This window comes from Oryzias latipes, chromosome 8 (genome assembly GCF_053564925.1).
Source record: "Oryzias latipes strain Hd-rR chromosome 8, Olatipes_Hd-rR_3.1".
NCBI lineage: Eukaryota > Metazoa > Chordata > Actinopteri > Beloniformes > Adrianichthyidae > Oryzias > Oryzias latipes.
In genome coordinates, this window is record NC_136244.1 from 21,104,695 (window position 1) to 21,122,952 (window position 18,258).

Below are 18,258 nucleotides of genomic sequence, written 5' to 3' on the forward strand. Positions count from 1 at the left end.
CTGTTTGTTAAACAGTCACACCGACCTGAGTTATATTTTTAGCTGCAAAATAATCTTTTATTGTATTACCTTGCCAATTCAAGATTATGTGGTAAAGTTCTAATTCCTTCCATAAAATGACAAAAACAGCAAGGTCAGCTAAATGGCACAGGAGATAAGCTTTATAATTTAGGCTTGTTTCTGTAATTTAGTTAATTAAAGTTGAATTTTAACTTCATTTTGTATTTCGAAACAATTTGTGTAGAGCAGATTGAAAAATTGGTTAGAGCAGAGCAGTCACTGTGATGCATTGTTATCATTAAAGACACTCCAATAAAATTGTGTTTTTGATTTTTAACATGTACTTGTGGCACTTTTCTCATGGAGGATTTATATAAAGATAATTAAGCTCAAAACTGCATTTCTGAGTATTTCTTTATTCAAATCGTTGTGAGTAGAGAGCAGATGGGAAAAAAAGATTTGAAAAAGCTTGTAGTTGTGACATCAAAGCTACAATCGGCGGGGTTCCAATGCATCCACATGTAGACGACTGGATCCATGTCCGCCTTTAACCTTTCCCGTCTGAGCATGTGAACTTTTGGGTGACGGGAGGTGGGGGCGTGCTTGCTCCACGCCAAAAGTCCCGCCCACGTGAACAATAAAAACTATTGGCATAACCATAATTGAAAGACCACTAGAAACACTTACAAAAATGACCAAAAGATGATCCGAGTGGGTCTTTAATCATTTAAAAGTTATTCATCTTACTGACAGAAATGTTTCTTCGTGACTTTCAGACCGACCTATAATTCTGTGAATGTAGGCCACATTTAGTTAAATCCTTTGTTTCCTGAGGGGAAAGCTTGTTAAAAAAAAACTGATTTTGTTATGCGTCATTTGCATATAAAGTATTGCTGTTAACACGTATCTTCATAAAACTTCAAATGATTTGAAATTAATGATGGCTTTTTTTTTATCCCGTTAAGTCTGCAGAAGGAAGATGGCAAAAGAAAGTTTTTCCAGCCAGACAAACACAGATTTGTTGTCAGCAGAGGTTGACAGGTTTTGCTTCGTCATTCAGGCTTTGGCTTCACTAATTGAAATTTAGTGAAAGGCAAAAAAAAAAAGCAAAGCAATTTACTCAGGTAAACTGTTTCTGAAAGAAAAACAAAAATTCACTAAATGTTTAAATATTAGTAGGTAATTTTTGCCTTATGTCAATTAAAAAAGATTTTGTTGTAAGAAAAAGTTAAGAAAATTATAATTATAGCTAAATCTGTATGTGGGTATGTCCGACCCACAAATAAAACAATGTTGTGTACAGTCTATATGGTTCACCCCCATCCAAATCAAATATAATAAAAACAATATAGTTTAGATCATTTTTAGTTTCATTCACTTATTTTCTTGTTGTTGTTTTTTTGGTATCTAAATGTTTTGGTTTTCCATGTTGTATTTGAATAGTGCTGCTTATGCAAGTTCTAATCTGGGCACCTTGTTGATTTTCTTTGGTCAAATTAAAAAATATGCAATCAGCATATAGAAAAATGACATTGTCAGAAACATTTTTTTTTAAATCTGTCACGTTGAAAGTGCTGCGGTCGGCACGGCTGCTTTAACGTCACGCTTCTGCCACTTCCTTCCTGTAAACAGGTCGTAGGCATGAATACAACATTCATGGCTGTCTGTTTTGTTTGTGCTCCAGCTCTGAAGGACTGAAGATCTGCAGGTAGTATACCCTGGTCCTTCCCCACTGTCATCTGCGATGGGTTTTGTGCCAAATCAATAGAGAAGGGGTGGGAGGGGGGAAAAACATGCTGAGCTCCTGCAAAAATGGTTGCCAACTCAGTGGTGACTGCGACATATGTCATTTTACACACTGCATAAATGTGTCACATAACAAATGTGTAGTTAAGGGGGTTGAGTCATTCAGGCAATCTGATAATTTGGTCTTTTATCTTTTAAATAAGTTTGTTGTTTAAGAAAAAATGATCAAATAGTTAAGTTTACATACAGTATCCATCCCGCTGAATGGCTGAGAAATCAAATTAAAATACATACACTAGAAAACCTGAGACTGGCATGGCAGCACCACTAAACTAATAATTATTTTTATGATTCAGATGGTGTTAAAGTCACACTGTGACCCAGACCAGACACACGGACTTCCTCTGAGCTTCAGAGGAGGCTGAGAGGAAGGCTCCTGAATACCCACGCCGCATAAAAGAACAGGAAATTATATCACAGCGATGTTCATGTCTCAAGTCCAACTGCAAACATTTCTCCTGAAGATAACACGCTTCAATGAGTCAGATCCCACAGCGCCGGAGCCAAATTGGCAACACCCATCCCTGGTCACACTGCAAACTGGAAACACTGATAATGAAAAGACTGATCTGATTATTGAGTAAACAACCATGAAGATGCTGCTTCTGCAGCAAACAATAACCATCTTCTGATGCAAAACTTTAAAAAACTGTGAAAATAATTGTTTTTTTAATCATTTTGTATGTTTTTTTTGGTTATTTTCTGCATATATATATATATATATATATATATGAGATAATAATAATTCTTAAGGCTTCAGCTAAATCAAACTATGACAAAGTGAAAATGATTATCTACCTTTATTTCCTCATATCAAATCAACAATAGTGAAAAGCTTAAAAAAATTGTCTCAAAAACTCATCAACACGGCAGCATCATGCAGGTGTTCTGAGTTGAACTAAAGTAAAGGTCTGGGTTTGTTCGAGGAAGAGCAAGCACAGAATGACCTGCACACCTATTGTCCTTATGGGAGCTCACATGATTTGGATTCTTTTGACAACCGTGATTTTTTACTATTAGGTTCCATTAGTTGTAGTTAAGACTTAATCAAAAAAATTATACCGCACAATTTTCCATCACTGGATATGAAAAAAAATAGTGGCGAGACACTCAGCCAGACACAGAATGTCATTGTTTTAAAAATAGAACACAGACACATTATTTATTTAAAACAAATGTCAACTTAATGTTGAAAAAGTGCAAGATAGATGCGGTTATTGATGATACAAAAAGTAGACACTGCTGTTTTTCTATTTTAAACCAGCAGGCATTAATGCAGGGCTGTAATGCAGATGGTTTATTGTCACACTGACATACATTCTCTCTGGAAGTTGCTGAGCAAAGAGGAGCTGCAAGAGAGTCAAAGGAGTCAATTTGGCATCTTGTGTCATGGTGCAGGAGCTGGAAAGCCATTAGCCCTGCTCCTGCCGCATTCGCACCGTGTGATTGAAAATATGTTAATGACCTGCGAATGCTCACATCGTCAAACTCAGCTCAGGACAGTACATGATGACGATGGTCATGTGTGAGGAAGAGCAGGGACTAACGTGAGGTTTTTGTTTACTTTTCAGGTTTCCAAGTCATTAAATTGACAAGCGCTAGCTGCTGACACCATCACATTCGCATGTCACATGCATTTCTTTGGCACATAAAGTGAAAGCATAATATAACTAGATAGTTTTAACCCTAAATCTAATTAGCAGATAAAAAGATTATCACCTTGTGACCTGAAACAGCAAATTTGAGCTTTTTTTCCCTGTTTTTCAACATGTATGCAGTTCTTCCATGTGTTGCTTAGCAACACAATCATCACAAACTCCAGCAAGTCACTTTGTCTGACTTCTACATTTGAAACTGAGTAGATAAGAACTCAGAATCTTAATGACTCTTATGATAACATCTAAAAACATCCCATTGAATGTCAGCAGCTTTCCTGCAGGATTCAGGCAGCAGTTTTTAGATGTCCAATGATTTCAATACAACATGCTTCGATCCAATTTTGCTCCAAATTTTAACTGCAGAATGAGTTCTTCAAAATGGGAGAATACACTCAACAAGGCTGGCTGAATAGAGTATGGATGATGGATTATGTATTCTCACACCAGGAAATGAGTGGGAAGGAGCTGCTCACAGGTGGAGAAACTCTAAAACTTAACGTGGGTGCGATAAAAACGCTGACAGAAATAGAAATTTTCTTCAAAAGTGTCTTAATAATGAGTCCGTCGTTAACAAACACATTTCCAATCAGAGTAATAATTTATATATTTTTTACAATTTTCTTTTAGCTTCATTTAAATGTGTGCAGCTAACTAACCAGTTTCTGAGTCCTCATGTCAGATTTTGACATTTGCATAATTTTCACAAACAGAACCCTTTTTGAACTATTGCCCACAGTCAAAATGTAGGTGCCATTGGAGCATGGCTGGGTTAACTACTTATTTTGACAGTGTGCACCAACCCCAGCACCATCAGCAAAAGAGCTGTCCTTGAACGCATCATTAGAGCCAAAGGCCTCAGTGTGTTAACTTACATCTGGGTTTGAGCATTCATGGTGCATTGCTAGCAAAAGACCTATAGTGGTTTGTTCAAGTGGAAACATAAACAAGCAGGGGGTTTTGTTTTCAATTAAAATCCTTTTTAAACAAGCTTTTCTGCCAGGAAAACTTTCTGTGATTTATTTTAGCACATACAACTTAACATCAGAACTTTAACTAAATTCAAGTTTCAAAACTGTATTTTTTAAATTCAACATACATTTCTGTGGTGGACTGTGAAGCAGTGGACATAGACGAGAACATTTTGTCCACTGACCTCAGAACTGATTTATGCTGGTCAACATGTTGACACTGCAGAAACGGAATTTTTAAGAAAGTAAACTGAGCCTTGTTTCAAGAAAATTGTTCTAATTTTTTGTCTTGCAGGAATAATAACCTTAAAGTTTTTTAATTGCAAAATAATCTCAGTTTAAGAAAACATATTTTTTCATAAAATAAGGATTCTTGGTTTCTCAGGTTTTCTATAATAATGTTTTTTTTTACTTTTTTTTATTTATAGAAATGTTAGGAACTTTTGACTTATTCCTGAGGGCCTGTTTTTGCAGATCTACTTGTCATTAGGAGAAGCACACCAGCTCACATAAAAAAAAATTGCTTGATAACAAGAAAACAGTAAAGTATACCTGCTGGTGGGAAAGCCCCATATGCTGTGCATTATTAGCCAATTATCAAACACAAACATTTGTTAACGGTTTTACTAAAAGGGAAATAAAAATGGATTTATGATTTCACCAAAAAGACTTTCACAAGACTTTAGACATCATAAAGAAAAACATTTTTGTTTCCTCAAACTTATTTTTTATTACTATTCAGTAATTTAGGCATGCATTATAAATTAAAAGTGCATACTTTTCAATCACTTTATTTGCAACATGCGTAGAACCCACGGTGCTCCACATAGAATACATATAACTATAGGTTACAACACTAAAAGTTAAAACAATAAAAGACAAAAATCACAAAACACCATAGACTAAAAACAACAAGGATTAAAAGACAAATATAAAATAGAAGGACATGTTTGGAAGGCATAGATTAAAAGATAGAAAGGGTAAAAATGTACAATTGATAAACCATAAAAGCCATTAAATACTAAAAGCTAAAAAAAAAAGTTAACTAGATAAGTTATGTTAATGCCGAGTTATAAAAGATTGGAGTGGATTTAATGAGATATAAAGACTTTGCCATGTTCTTTTATCTTAAATGGAAACAGATCACAAATTTCCATACTATATTAAAATTTGACTTGGATTTAACTAACTTTGCCCTTGCTTTGTGCCGTCTCGACACTTCAGAATTCACTGAGGCTCACCAGAGAAGTTGTTTTGCTTTGTATTGTGCTTCCTTTTTTGTTGCACTTTCTCTGCTTTTATTTCACAAAACTGAAAGACCGTGGCAAGAGACATTCATTCATTCCCCAGGAAAAATATACGAGATAGCAATTCTGAAACAAAATCAGAACAATAAAACAAGAAACAAAGGGGACTGCTCATCCTGCAGAGATGAGCAGAAACGAGGCTCAACACAATAGGAAAGTTCTCAAATCGTTGCCCGCTGACACTTTGCTGCAAAAGAAGTTAAAAAAAAAAGGCAAAGAAAAGGAAAGAAGACACCAGGAAAAGATTATTTTCATAAAATGAAACTCATACAGCAGAAGATGAAGGCGCCACATGATGAGGCAGTGGGAGTCAGGTGGAGCTGCGTTGAAGGGCAGCCTCAGATATGGGGAGTTAATGGGACTCAGCTGCTGCTCCTCGTCTCATCAGGCCACCCTTCCACTCCCCTCGCCTCCTGACCGACAACCTGACTCGGCCTCTGTTGCCACATACATTCATCTTGTCTCTTTGCTGGGGTTCATGGATTTGATCCCAATATGGGAATTTTAAAACTCTAAAATAAGTCATCTTGAAGTCCCAATCTGATCATTTTTTACTCTATTTTAAAAGCATTTCCAGTGTTTTTTTTTAAACAGGATTATGCGGCAGGAGTTCATTAGAAATTTGTGAGTGGGACCCTTGGTGAAGAAGTAAGCCTGCCCCCATTTCCCATGATCCCTTTGTTTACGCATGCGAACAATATTGGAGCAATCCTGTTGTACAGTTTTGAGCCTGATGGCAGCTCTGACAAGGAAAACAAAGATGCAGGTGGAACAAGTCGTCTGCAAGTGGAAGCATCAGAATGGGTGGAGCAGAGAGCTGGTGGCCTGCTGTTGTCGGTCCTACATCACATCTGCAAGCATTTTCTCATCTGCTCCAGATTGACAATTTGAACAAACTAAAACTCAGAAATGCAAGTCTAAGCCCATTTTTTTCTCATAATGTCCTCCTTTCATGAGAAAAATGCTACAAAAGCATGTTAAAAACACTAAAAGTACATTTTTTATCAGAGTGGGTTTTCTAAATCTTTACTTTTTTTTTCCTCCAGGAGCATTGTGACCCCCTACCCCCCCCCCCCCCCCCCCCCCCCATTTATTTTTACTTTTTTTTTGTATTTTAAAGATTTTTCACAATCCAGAGGCAAAAAGAAACACAGAAAGATACTAAATAAAAAAACTCCTGGTGCAACACTGTTTTTCCCAGAGAAAAACTTGATTTTCATCAATGTTTTTGCTCTGCTTCCCCCTTACTTAGTATATTTAAAAATTCTGGATGGATTTCATTTTTTAAAAACCCCAACTGGTGAGCTTGTTTTAATTGAGCGTCGTGTGCAAATATTGGCACAAAGAATCTCCATCACCCTCAATAAAAATCATTATTACACTCAAAAACCTTGCAGCGGCGACATATTTTCCCCCCACATTCATCAGCCTCCTGCTACTTTCCACAGTGAGCGAACGTTGGACGCCTTGCCAAAAGTGTTGTCTTCCTCTCCTGCTGATAGAATGACAACTCCCCCAATAGGTGAAGTTTTGCACCTTCCAGGAATGAGACAAGTCAGCCATAACAAACAGCAGAGCTCTGTGGGATCCTGCAGACGCCCCAGCCAATCTGTTTTTTTGTTTTGTTTTGTTTTCTCGTTCTACTGGAAAAAATAACAAAGTGCAGCTCAGCCCCTCCGGCCAGACGACCAGCTTTCAAATACAGAGCTGACACAAACCCAAGAGGCACCCACTGTACAACTGTGTCAGGTCCTGCCTTCAGCATCTTCAGAAAGATTAATGAGCAGGCCCATTCCAAAACAATCCCCTGCATCATCTCTCACTTTCAAAGTAATCCACAGGGCTTTCCGGCTATTACTTCAGATACTAAGTGAGTGATTTTACTTCAAAAGCTCAGATGGGATAAGCTTTTACATTATATTGCAATAAAAACATTGGAATATGAGTAATTTTACTTTGAAAAGGTAGGTTAATGTGAAATTCTACAAAGAATATTTATTCCTTTTTTTAATATTTTGTTGTCCTTTTAGAGCTATTCAGCTCCAATTTGTGGAAAAAGTTCTCTTGCTCTGTGTGAGAACAGTTACATAAACTAAGATGTCATGCAATTACCACCATCTGTCTTTGCCCAGTCTTCAATCCCAGTTGAATTTTCTCATTTGCTTCTCCACCAGAAAGCGGATCGGCCTCATGGTCCCCAGAGGAAGGCTGCCCACCTGTCCTGTGACACGCAATTAAACAAAAAACTTGGATTCTGATCACTTTGCAAGGATTCTTGGGCTGTAAGGGCTTTTACATCATCGAAGGAATATGATCCAAGAAAAAAAACAGTTTCTTTCAGAATTCTTGGGGGAAAAAAGGCCAAAGTGTAACTCTAACTCATCTAAAACCTGAGCGTCCCATGCTTTGAACTCATACCATCTTTCATTTTCAGCAAATCTCTGAAATTCACCAAAAAAGTACAACTAAAAAGTGACTGATTCAGCTCAAAAAAGCCTTCACCCCCCCAAGTAACTGTGCTCTGTCGCTGCTAATTAATTCACAAAACGTCATTTTTCACCAAATGCAATGTCTTTATAATCTTAAAAATGGATGGGATTTCAGTTTTATGGTGAACAAGGTGTGGAGCTGTACAGATCAGCCTGTAGTTACAGGTATGATTACCTTCACTAATCCGCTAAAATTATGAAATATTTCTCTCTTTTATATCAAATCTGGCAAAATTTTGCAAGTACAGTATTAAATCAATTGTGTGTAGTCCTGCAAAAACGTACAATGGAAGTATCCTAAAATATTGGTTGTTTAACCAACCAAAAATCATTTTGAATAGTAACAGTTAACGGTGGCCAAAAATAAAAATGAAAAAATAGAAAGAGAAAAAATTAAGCTACATATATTTAAAAGTGGCCAAATTTGACTGTGTGTGTTATCCAGGGTTTAATAAGTTTTAATCTGCTTTCTAAATCTAGTTTCATGCCGCTTATTATTTTTTCAGAACGTTAAAATCCGTAAAAGTCATATTATTCCTAAAATAAAGAAAAAGCCATTTTAAGTGTACTATTATTATTACAATAAGTCTAAGGAGGTAAATTGTCAATTTAAAAGTAACTTTCAATTTGTAAGCTCCTATTTGGGTTTTTAATTTCTGCTTGAGCTCTTGTTTTTACTTTTATAACAAAAAAAGTCCTCTTGACATTTATTGCAGGACTGCAAGAAAATCAAAAAAGCAAAGATCAAGACGAGAAAGTGTTGTTTTTTTTCCCCCTTTGGCAGTATTGTGCAACATTACCACAATACCACAAATAGCAGTTGAAAGGTTTACTGTATGATCCATGCTCTGAAACCCTTAGAAGTCCTACGAACAATCATTAACAGTTCACAGGAAAGGCTAATAAAAACATGCTGAGAATCCAGCCAAGGATAACATTCATCGTTGTGATCCAATTTAGAAATTTTAGACAAATCTTTCTGAAAAGATGATATGAAATTATCATCATAATGGTTCTCTTTTGTTTATGTCAGTGCATTATTGCTTGGCTCTGGTCACATTCAGAGACAGACTCAGGCAGCGTTGCACGTTGCCAGAAAAGTAATTCATTTTGGCAACTTGGGTCAGCCAAGGGAATGAATGGCACAGTGTTGGAAATGATATTACCATTTCTTTAATTTCCTGTCAATCTGAGACTGGCACTAAGTTAATAATCCAGATATTGTTTGTTTTTACTGAAGAGCAAGCAAACATTTCCTTCTTTGGTAGAATGTGTCCGGGGTTTTCAGTTTGCATGTAAGTTCAATGATATCTCTTCAGTGGAAACAGGCCAACAGACACAGCAATCGAATGACGAAAACCTCTTTAAATTTTAATTTTTCTCGCGCTACATCATCACAAAGTATTAATGAAAAAGGAACCTTCCCGGATATTTGGATTCTTCTTCTCACAATCCAGATTCAAAAAAATTCAACATAATTTTAGATTAAACAGGAGGATCACCAGAATTGTTTCTTTTTAACCACCCTAAATTAAAATATGTGTCGGTATGAATCCAATAACCTCCAAAAAATACACCAAATCAAAGCCACTCCACCAGGCTTTGATTCATAAAATGGGTTTTATCATTTGAGAGCCTGGTCGAAATTTGAAATATGTGACTCTTTGAGCGTTTTCATCTCTTCATTTGCTAATATTTACATCTGTACCTCCAGCTGGCCAGAAAAGAACAAATTAACCTGTGAATGAATCATCATTTATCCAGAGAGCAAGTTGCTAGTGGAATTTATTTAGATCCCACAGTAATTTTGGAATAATTTAAATCTAAATAGTCCAGGGCGGCATAATCAACAAGTAATGAGAAAAAAAATTGGTCATCTGTTCTCATCTTTCACTTTTAGCTTCATCCGCAGGCATGACTGCTCTCTTTCATTCCAAACAATAATCTTTAGAGGTCAGTCCCCTCATCGTGCAGTTAATTTCACCAAGAGGTGCAACTGTTTCAGTTCATGGCGTATTACTCATCACTCCTGAGACAGAAAGGCCAGATAGCAGCGTTATGAATTGAATTCACGTCTTCCTGATTTGCATAGGTGCATATGTGAGCTCAATTAGTCTATTCTTTTTGTTTTGCAAAATGATCAGTCCATAAAATCTTTTAAGAAATAATCAGATTTCATTAGCAGGACTAATTAGGCACCTGTTTGAAATATGGAAACATGGCTTGACTTGGGTTCAACCATCGAGTTTAACACATTTTATGCTGATTATTTAGAAATGTATTTGAATAGTTTCTATTATCCTAGCATCATCTGTTATTTTACTTTGCTGTCTCTTCCAAATCCAAATGTTTGGCAACAACTTACCAAAAAATATGGAAACAGTTCTAGAGAAGAGTATTTATAGAGAAAGTTTTCCAAATAAAACATGTGATATAAAAACTTGCAAAATTGCAACTTTTTTTTTGAGTACTTTACTTTCTTTTATTTTTGCACACATTTATCGGCATCTGCACTCCTGTTAATGTCATGGTTCACTTTCTATAGTTCATAATTCAAAACATCTTTGCCATACTGCTGCTTCTAATAATTCTCATTTCTTCATTGGCTCTAAAAAGAAACGCAGCTCATATTTTCAGGAAGTCACAATATTTAACTTTTATGTGAATATTTTCTAGCAACTGAGCATCCGTTAGCAATGGTTCTGTATCTTCTGCCCTGGGGTGTAACAGCCTGCCACAGATAAAACCACAGTTTTGACTTTTCCAGTTCCTCCAGTGTCTGCTGCTGGAGGGTGTGTTATATTGGTTCACATTGTTTTTTTTTTGCCTGAAATGTTGGGCTTCAAAGCAACAAAGTGCAGTTTCCTATACGTTTCCATATTCAGCCTTAGAAATATAATTTTGGTCTTCGACGTCTTAGTTTGTGACTCATTCACCTATTAAATATGAATGGGAGTGCTCCCTTAGAACCTGGAAGTCAATGGAAAGTCTTAAAATACGAACATAGCCACCATGACTCACCGGTTTGTCATTTGGAACCTCCTGCTTTTTCCTTTTAAGAGTCCAAAGACTGACGTTGAAAGAAGGATGGCGCTTACTTTTCATTTAATAATGTATAACTTTTTCTAATGAGATTTGGACAATGCCCTTCAAGACAGAGTTTAATGAAGCAAGCACCACCTCCATAAAGCATAAGGACCGTCCCACTGAGCAACTGCAAGAAGGATTTTATTTGATTGCATATCAGCTTTTTGTGTGGCAGTAAGTTTGAGATAAATGGAAAATGGACTACAAATCCCAGGAGCCTGTCCTGTTTGAGACAATTACTGTACATCTTTTCTCTGCATCTGTAATTCTAAGAATTATATTATAAAACTATATTTATAAAAGTCCATGTGGCTGATTGGTGGTGACAGAATGTAAAAACGGACATCTTTTATTCCAGACATCATTTAATGACCTTTAGAAGTGGTCTTTTAATTATGATTATGCCGTTTTTAGAAAAATAATAATAATAAACCTGTTGTTTTCTGGGACATAGTTTCTGCAGAGTGGAAAGAATTCATTGAAATTCACCTCAGAGTTGTGGGCGGGACTATTGTCAAAGAGCCTTTATGAGGGCTCCTTTTTTTTACACGCTCTCCCGTTAGCTTACATCCCCCTCAAGCCAACATTACCAGTGCAACAAAAATGGCGAGCAACATTTGGAACTATCACGCCATAAAGAGCCAGATGCCAGCACAGATGAGGAAAACGAAAATATTCACGTATTTATTTGTCTGCAAGCGAACGCATCAGAATGGAGCGGAGCAGGGAGCTAATGGGCCACCCAGCATATTTTCTACTAACCAAGAATAATATTTTTCATACTTTTCAGTTTGGTTCACAACAATTTGAATAAAGAAATACTCAAAAATTCTATTTTAAACTCAAATATCTTTATATATGTCCTCCTTCATGAGGAAAATACCACAAGAACATGTTAAAACAAATTTTCATCAAAGTGGGTCTTTCATGTGACTTTAAAATAGCATAATTTATTTTAAAAAAAACAACTTGTATTCATATTTTCAAAGTAACTTTAAAAAACGAGATTTTTTTTTTAAATAATTGTATTAAAGAGTAATCTTTGGGGTATTTTTGTTATTACAGGGCAAGGGAACAAAGCTTAAGCATGCTACCCCATTCCTTCAATCAGACAGCATTTACTTATTTGCGTTTCTCACCTTTTGCTCTCAATAAAAGAAACCATATTTCTACATGACTGGAAGTGCAAATTATTAGAATAAGCACCAGTGGTAGATGACTTTCTGGAACAAAGTAAACTACAAACTGAGCGTGTGGAACAAATAGTTGGGCCAAACAATAAGCAGACAAAAAAAAGACAGTGAAGGACTCTCGAGGAATATCTCTTGCATAGGCTTCCATTTTAGCGATTCACTGCTGCTGTGCTCCGGCTGCAGAGGGTTTAATGTGGCCGAGGTAAGGAGGAGTCTCACCGATGCCTCAACAGTGCCACCTCTTGATAACACACAAATGAGCTGCTTTGAGTTCAAAAAGCTCAGAAGCACAGGGAGTCGGACGCACATCAAAAGACGAGAAGACAATGAAAAGCGTCACTTCACTGAGCCACGGTACATTCTGGCCAAGAAGTATCTCTCAGCAGAATCCTTCCTGCTTGCGTCTGGCTTCACGGTTCGGACGCTACTGAACACGCTCGAGAGCTTCTCCTGAAGTCGATGAGCAAGAACCCCATCCCAGTATTTACAGAGCAGAGAGCCCCCGGGCAGTAAAACCTTCTCAGCCAAGTCTATCAGAGACAAACACATGCTGACAAGTCTTTCGTGGTCCATGTCCCTGAAGCCTGTGGCGTTGGGCGCCATGTCACTCAGGATGACATGGGCCTGACCGCTGGGGAGCAGCGCCTGCAGCTCGGCATGTGTGGCAGGGTCGGTGACATCATGACTGGGCAGGAAGTGGGCGCCTGCAAGAGGTGGTATGTGAAGGAGATCGATCCCAATTACCATCCCGCGAGGTAAATCCTGATCTATGACCGGGAGAAGCACTGATTAGATCAACTCACAATCAGAGATCTGAGCAGAATTTTTTTTTCCTTTAGCCACAATATTTTTACATTTAATTCTGAGTTTTTCATGGTTATTTACAAATAACAGAATATACCAAGATATTCTTCTCTGAAGCGACATTTGTATAATAATGTACAAAAGTCAAAATAAAATAACCTTTTCTTAAAATTAAATTAAGATAAATGAAAAACCTTAGATCTACCACGACCTTCTCTAATAACTCATTTCAAAATCTATTTTTAAAATTTTCAAAAACCTAGCTTTTCTCCTCACCTGATCCGGCAGAGTTGACCCTCTGAACGGCCACTTGGCTCCAGGCTCCGGGCGCAGCCCCGCAGTCCACCACGCTGAATCCGGGCTGCAGAAGCCGGAATCTGTCGTCGATCTCCAGCAGCTTAAAGGCGCTTCTGCAGCGAAAGTTTTGGCTGTGCGACGCTTTAACGTACGGGTCTTTGAGCTGTCGCTGCACCCAGCGCTGCTCCGCCGGAGTTTTACCCGTCTGCTTCTTCAATAAACTTACAGAAGAATAAACACATCTCATCTGTAAATGGAAAGCCCGTGATACTTTTAAGGAAAGTGAACCTGTAGTCCACATTATAACCTATGCGCATGCGCAAGCTTTGTGTAGCGGCTTTTTAGATCCCTTTCTACAGAACCCTTTCGTAAATATGGTTCCTATCATAAACTAAATAGACATCACGAAACATTCCAACTTGTTGCTCGAGCATTGCTTAAAAAAATCAAATTTATGCGAATTTTAAAAAATAAAATTCCAATAAAATTGTAGTTTGTTTGCCTTTTTTCAATTTGTGAAAAAAATAAAGGCTAAGCTTTTATAATTCGTCATACAATGTTAAAGTCTATATACAAAGTTTTCTAATTTTCTAAATGAAAATAAGAGTATATTATTTTTCTAATGTTGGGGTTTTGAATTAGCAAATATCTTGAGTCAAGTATTGGATGTAGTTTCCTACCGACTGTTTTAAAATGTAACACATGACTATGGTATAAACAAACCCCCCTAAATCTCTCGAGAACCACGCGGTTACTCGACCCACTCCAAACTTTTATAAATCAGTTTATCACGTGACAAGTTACCGTGATCACGTGTGCATGGTGCGTATTCCAAACAGTGATTCTCATTTCAGCTCGAACTTTGTAATCTTTTTAGAAAAGGTGGTCTTTTAAGCTAACAATCGTGTGTTTGTGTTGATTTTTTCGCTCACCTGCTGATGTCTGTATAACCCCAGACAACCGTCGGGACTGACGCAGCTAATTCTTAGCGGCATTATTTCTGTTTTGGCAAAAACCTGCACGTGCTCCTTCATTTTCGTGAGAACCAAATGTTGAGCCCGAAGCAACTCACCCTGGTTCTGGTGGTCCAGCCGGGAAAAGTTCTGCTGGGAATGAAGAAGAGGGGGTTCGGAGTGGGCAAATGGAACGGTTTCGGTGGGAAAGTTCAGCCAGGAGAAACGATAGAGGATGCTGCTAGGAGGTACATGTGTTTGTGTGTGTGCGCGCGCGCGCATATGCATAGCGAAATGTACCATAAGTGTGGGAAAGGACCATATTTGGCACAGAATTTGCACGTGACCACTTGTGCAACATTATTTACTTGTTATTTTGACTTTAAAATCTAAATCAAATGTATAATCACACCACCAACCCATGCTTCTTTTAATATGCATTTCTAAATATGAACAACTTAGCTTGTATATTCAAAAATGCAGTCTGCATAGTGTGGAATATAGATCAGTCATGGGTGCAATACAAGTAAGACACTGTGTGTACTAAATATAAAGATCATCATTCATTAAAAAATCACAGCTTTTGATTGTTCCATTAATGGGGTCAAATCACGATCAGTTTAAAATGAATGAAACACTCGATTGTAAATCTATAAGAAGAATAGAAACATTGAAAACTGTTAAATATTGCAAACTTGAAAGAATTATTCAATAATATATTTCACTTGTTAACAGTTTAAGGTTTTTTAATGTGCTATATTATTACATTTGATTTGGAAAAAAGTATATGTGTGTATATATATATATATATATATATATATATATATATATATATATATATATATATATATATATATATATATATATATATATATATATCTAATTAATCTTTTTTTTATTTCAATATTTTTTTGAAAGTTTGTAATGTGTGTGTTTGAGTTTTACGCTGTTTTTTCTCAAATTGAACCATCTGCTTTTCATTCACTTTAAACTAATCCGGATTGTTGTAGTTTTTATCAAGAACAACAGGTTTCCACATCAGGGAAACCTCTTCTACAATCATTTTTATATACCAAAAGAATTTGGCAAAATAGGTCAAAACACATCAGGACACTAAATGAAAACTCTTACTAAAACATTATAGCCTGACTACTTTAATGTCATGGAATATTCATCTTATAAGGACTTTAATGGCAACCTCTTTTATTATTTTTTTTTCCAAGTGTCATTTTTCTCTCTTGGGTTTGAAGCAATGAAGCAATAAGGAGATTTTAGCCTCAGAAAGCAAAAAAAACAGGACAACAGAGCAGAAAGATCAAGAAAATGTAGCAAATGGTGAAACAAAACACCCCTAATAATGGAGTCAACATGAGAACTTGTGTTCTGAATTCTAATGATAAAACACTATTTTAAGAAAAGTCAGAGTCCTATTGGTCCATACGTTTATTTTTAACCGAGTTGTGACATTGCAGATTTTGAAAGCAGTCAAAATGATTCTAGAGTTTAATTTTGTTTTTCTCTCTAGGGAACTGCAGGAAGAGAGTGGCCTCACGGTGGACGTCCTGCACAAAATAGGAAATATCAAGTTTGAATTTGTCGGCGAAACGCAGCTGCTTGATGTCCACGTTTTCAGAGCCGACTCGTTCAACGGAGAACCCAGCGAATCAGATGGTACCACTGAGCATCAGCCGTTTGTGAAAATAGGGCAGCACAGGACCCCAGATGTCGATTTACATACTAAGAACAAGATGGCAAGAGTGTCTCACTTTTTAAAACGGTTGCTTTAAAAATGACATGGGGATTATTTTTTTTAAACACCACACTTCAACTTTATGCTTTAATTAAAGAAAGTTATAATCCCCAGAAATCCCCTCTTTACTTTTGGTTCTTCCTAACTGTTCCTTTTGATTGTTATGTGCAGTCCAGATCCCGTTCTGTGACTATTCAGTGACAGATCATTGCTCGGCAGCTTTTTGAAGATTTTCATTTTCTTAATACATAAATAAAACAAAATGTATAGTTTAATACAACTAAAAAATTAGGAAGTTTACTATTTTCAAACAAAAACTTGTTCTGTTTATCTCACATTTATTTCAAACATTTTTACGAAAAATGGCCAATTAATTGAAGGCAAAATATTCCATCTTTACCTGTTTTTGTCCTTATAATCTTTTAAACTTCCAGAATAGGTGATGGAGGAGCCAAAATCGACTTTTCCTGTTGACTTTTTCCCTATATTCCACCTTTATTTGTTAATTAGTGACATCTGGATGAAAAGTGTGATAAGCAACACTCACTTTTCCGTTCCCTTTTTCCGCCCTCGTTTTATTTTAGTTCATCAACTCGTACAAAGAAAACGTCATATTTTCTCCCCGTTTCTGCAAAAGAATTCAACTCACAAAACTGCGGACTCAGCTCCTCGATAGGAAGGTCGCCTCTACAGGGGAACTTTCTTTTTAAGCAGAGCTTTATTTGTATTTGAAAGCAAAAAGACGAGTACGTAGAGGAACGCAAAGGAAAGAAAAGGAGCAGAGGCGTTTTGGAGGACAAACTCTCAAACCTGCAGTAATGTTTGCTGCCTGAGTGAAGCCAAGGTCGGCTGGGTGGAGGAGGAGGGAAAAACTGCAGACATAAACCTTGAATTTAAAAAAAGGGGAAGAAAGCAGTAAAAGAAGGGGGAAAAAAGACATATTTGCTAAAAGTTCAATTCACGGGTGTTTTGAGTTTGAACATGATAGTGTGAAAGAAATGAAAAGTAAATGATGACACTTTTGTTTTGCTAGATTATACAGAAATGTAACAATTGTGTGTCCGTCTTCTGTTTTGTAGAAATGAGGCCTCAGTGGTTTGAATGGGACAAAATTCCTTTCAATCAGATGTGGGCCGATGATAAACTTTGGTTCCCCCTGATGCTCCAGAAGAAGAAGTTTGTCGGATACTTCAGGTTCGAGGGTCACGATGTGATTCTCAGCCACACGCTGGAGGAGGTGCAGGAGCTCTGAGATCAACGTTTGGGACCTAGCAACCATCAGAAATGTCTACAAGTTTTACGGAATGTGAACATTTTCATTGGGGTTCATGCAAAATGAAAATACAACTCTTACTTGTCTTTTCATGACTAAAGCACAAAACTGGAATGGCTATTTTCTTTTTGTTCTTGAGAAAAAATGAAAAAACAAAAGTGCATTTTGGCCTTTTATGTTGGATTAACTGGTTCAAACAATAATGCAGTAAAATAAGGAGTTTTTCAACAAGAAAATGAAAAATATTTACACTTAAATCTTGTTTAGAGTTTGAAAAGTCAAGCTTGATGTTTCATATTGTCTGTACAGCTTTTATTCCCCTAAAAAATTAGTAAAAACTGCAAAACTTTATCAGTTCAATGATTTTCAGTAAAATGTTTCATCTAAAATCTGTTACTGACAGAGGTTTTGCACAAGTCTTAAAGTTCTCTTTAAATTGTTTTAAGTGAAAAAAATAAAATCTTTTGTATAAGAACAAATCTGATGATAAACTTTCAAAATAAAAGTATTTGGACTGTATTCAGCCTGTTTTTGTTGTCTTCCATTTTGTAATAAGTATTATTTACAATTTAAATACAAAAATTTATTTTCTGCAGAATTTAGTTAAGGACAATCTTTAAAATAGTTAAAGTATTGAAGAAACGCAAAATTTCTCTGATTTTGAAATGATTCC

The 18,258-nt window shown here is 36.6% G+C and overlaps 2 protein-coding genes across 5 annotated transcripts; one reads left to right on the forward strand and one right to left on the reverse strand.

Moving 5' to 3' along the window:
• Window positions 1-12,144: 12,144 nt before the first annotated feature.
• mrm2 (mitochondrial rRNA methyltransferase 2) lies at window positions 12,145-14,822 on the reverse strand. 2 transcript variants are annotated; one of them, XM_020705182.3, is made up of 3 exons: window positions 14,682-14,822; window positions 13,589-13,856; window positions 12,145-13,212 (listed from the first exon to the last, which is right to left on the reverse strand). In XM_020705182.3, exons 2-3 carry the CDS (start codon window positions 13,854-13,856, stop codon window positions 12,845-12,847), a joined length of 636 nt encoding a protein of 211 aa, XP_020560841.2. In that variant the 5' UTR covers window positions 14,682-14,822; the 3' UTR covers window positions 12,145-12,844. The 2 variants fall into 2 exon arrangements, with proteins under 2 accessions (XP_020560841.2, XP_004071370.2); XM_004071322.5 differs by having other exon boundaries at window positions 12,145-13,275.
• Window positions 14,309-18,104, forward strand: nudt1 (nudix (nucleoside diphosphate linked moiety X)-type motif 1). 3 transcript variants are annotated; one of them, XM_011477996.4, is made up of 4 exons: window positions 14,309-14,431; window positions 14,566-14,810; window positions 16,088-16,233; window positions 17,392-18,104. In XM_011477996.4, exons 2-4 carry the CDS (start codon window positions 14,659-14,661, stop codon window positions 17,562-17,564), a joined length of 471 nt encoding a protein of 156 aa, XP_011476298.1. In that variant the 5' UTR covers window positions 14,309-14,431; window positions 14,566-14,658; the 3' UTR covers window positions 17,565-18,104. The 3 variants fall into 3 exon arrangements, with proteins under 3 accessions (XP_011476298.1, XP_078807853.1, XP_004071369.1); XM_078951727.1 differs by having other exon boundaries at window positions 14,361-14,491; XM_004071321.5 differs by having other exon boundaries at window positions 14,400-14,810.
• The last annotated feature ends 154 nt before the right edge of the window (window positions 18,105-18,258 follow it).

Excerpts from the sequence above, each read along its gene's own strand:
- mrm2 (XM_004071322.5), bottom strand. The coding sequence starts at position 13,856 with ATGAGATGTGTTTATTCTTCTGTAAGTTTATTGAAGAAGCAGACGGGT. Across the intron at positions 13,276-13,588 it reads GGTCAACTCTGCCGGATCAG|ATCAGGATTTACCTCGCGGG; the intron begins GTGAGGAGAAAA and ends TCCCGGTCATAG.
- nudt1 (XM_011477996.4), top strand. The coding sequence starts at position 14,659 with ATGTTGAGCCCGAAGCAACTCACCCTGGTTCTGGTGGTCCAGCCGGGA. Across the intron at positions 14,811-16,087 it reads ATAGAGGATGCTGCTAGGAG|GGAACTGCAGGAAGAGAGTG; the intron begins GTACATGTGTTT and ends TTTTCTCTCTAG. Across the intron at positions 16,234-17,391 it reads AGAACCCAGCGAATCAGATG|AAATGAGGCCTCAGTGGTTT; the intron begins GTACCACTGAGC and ends TCTGTTTTGTAG.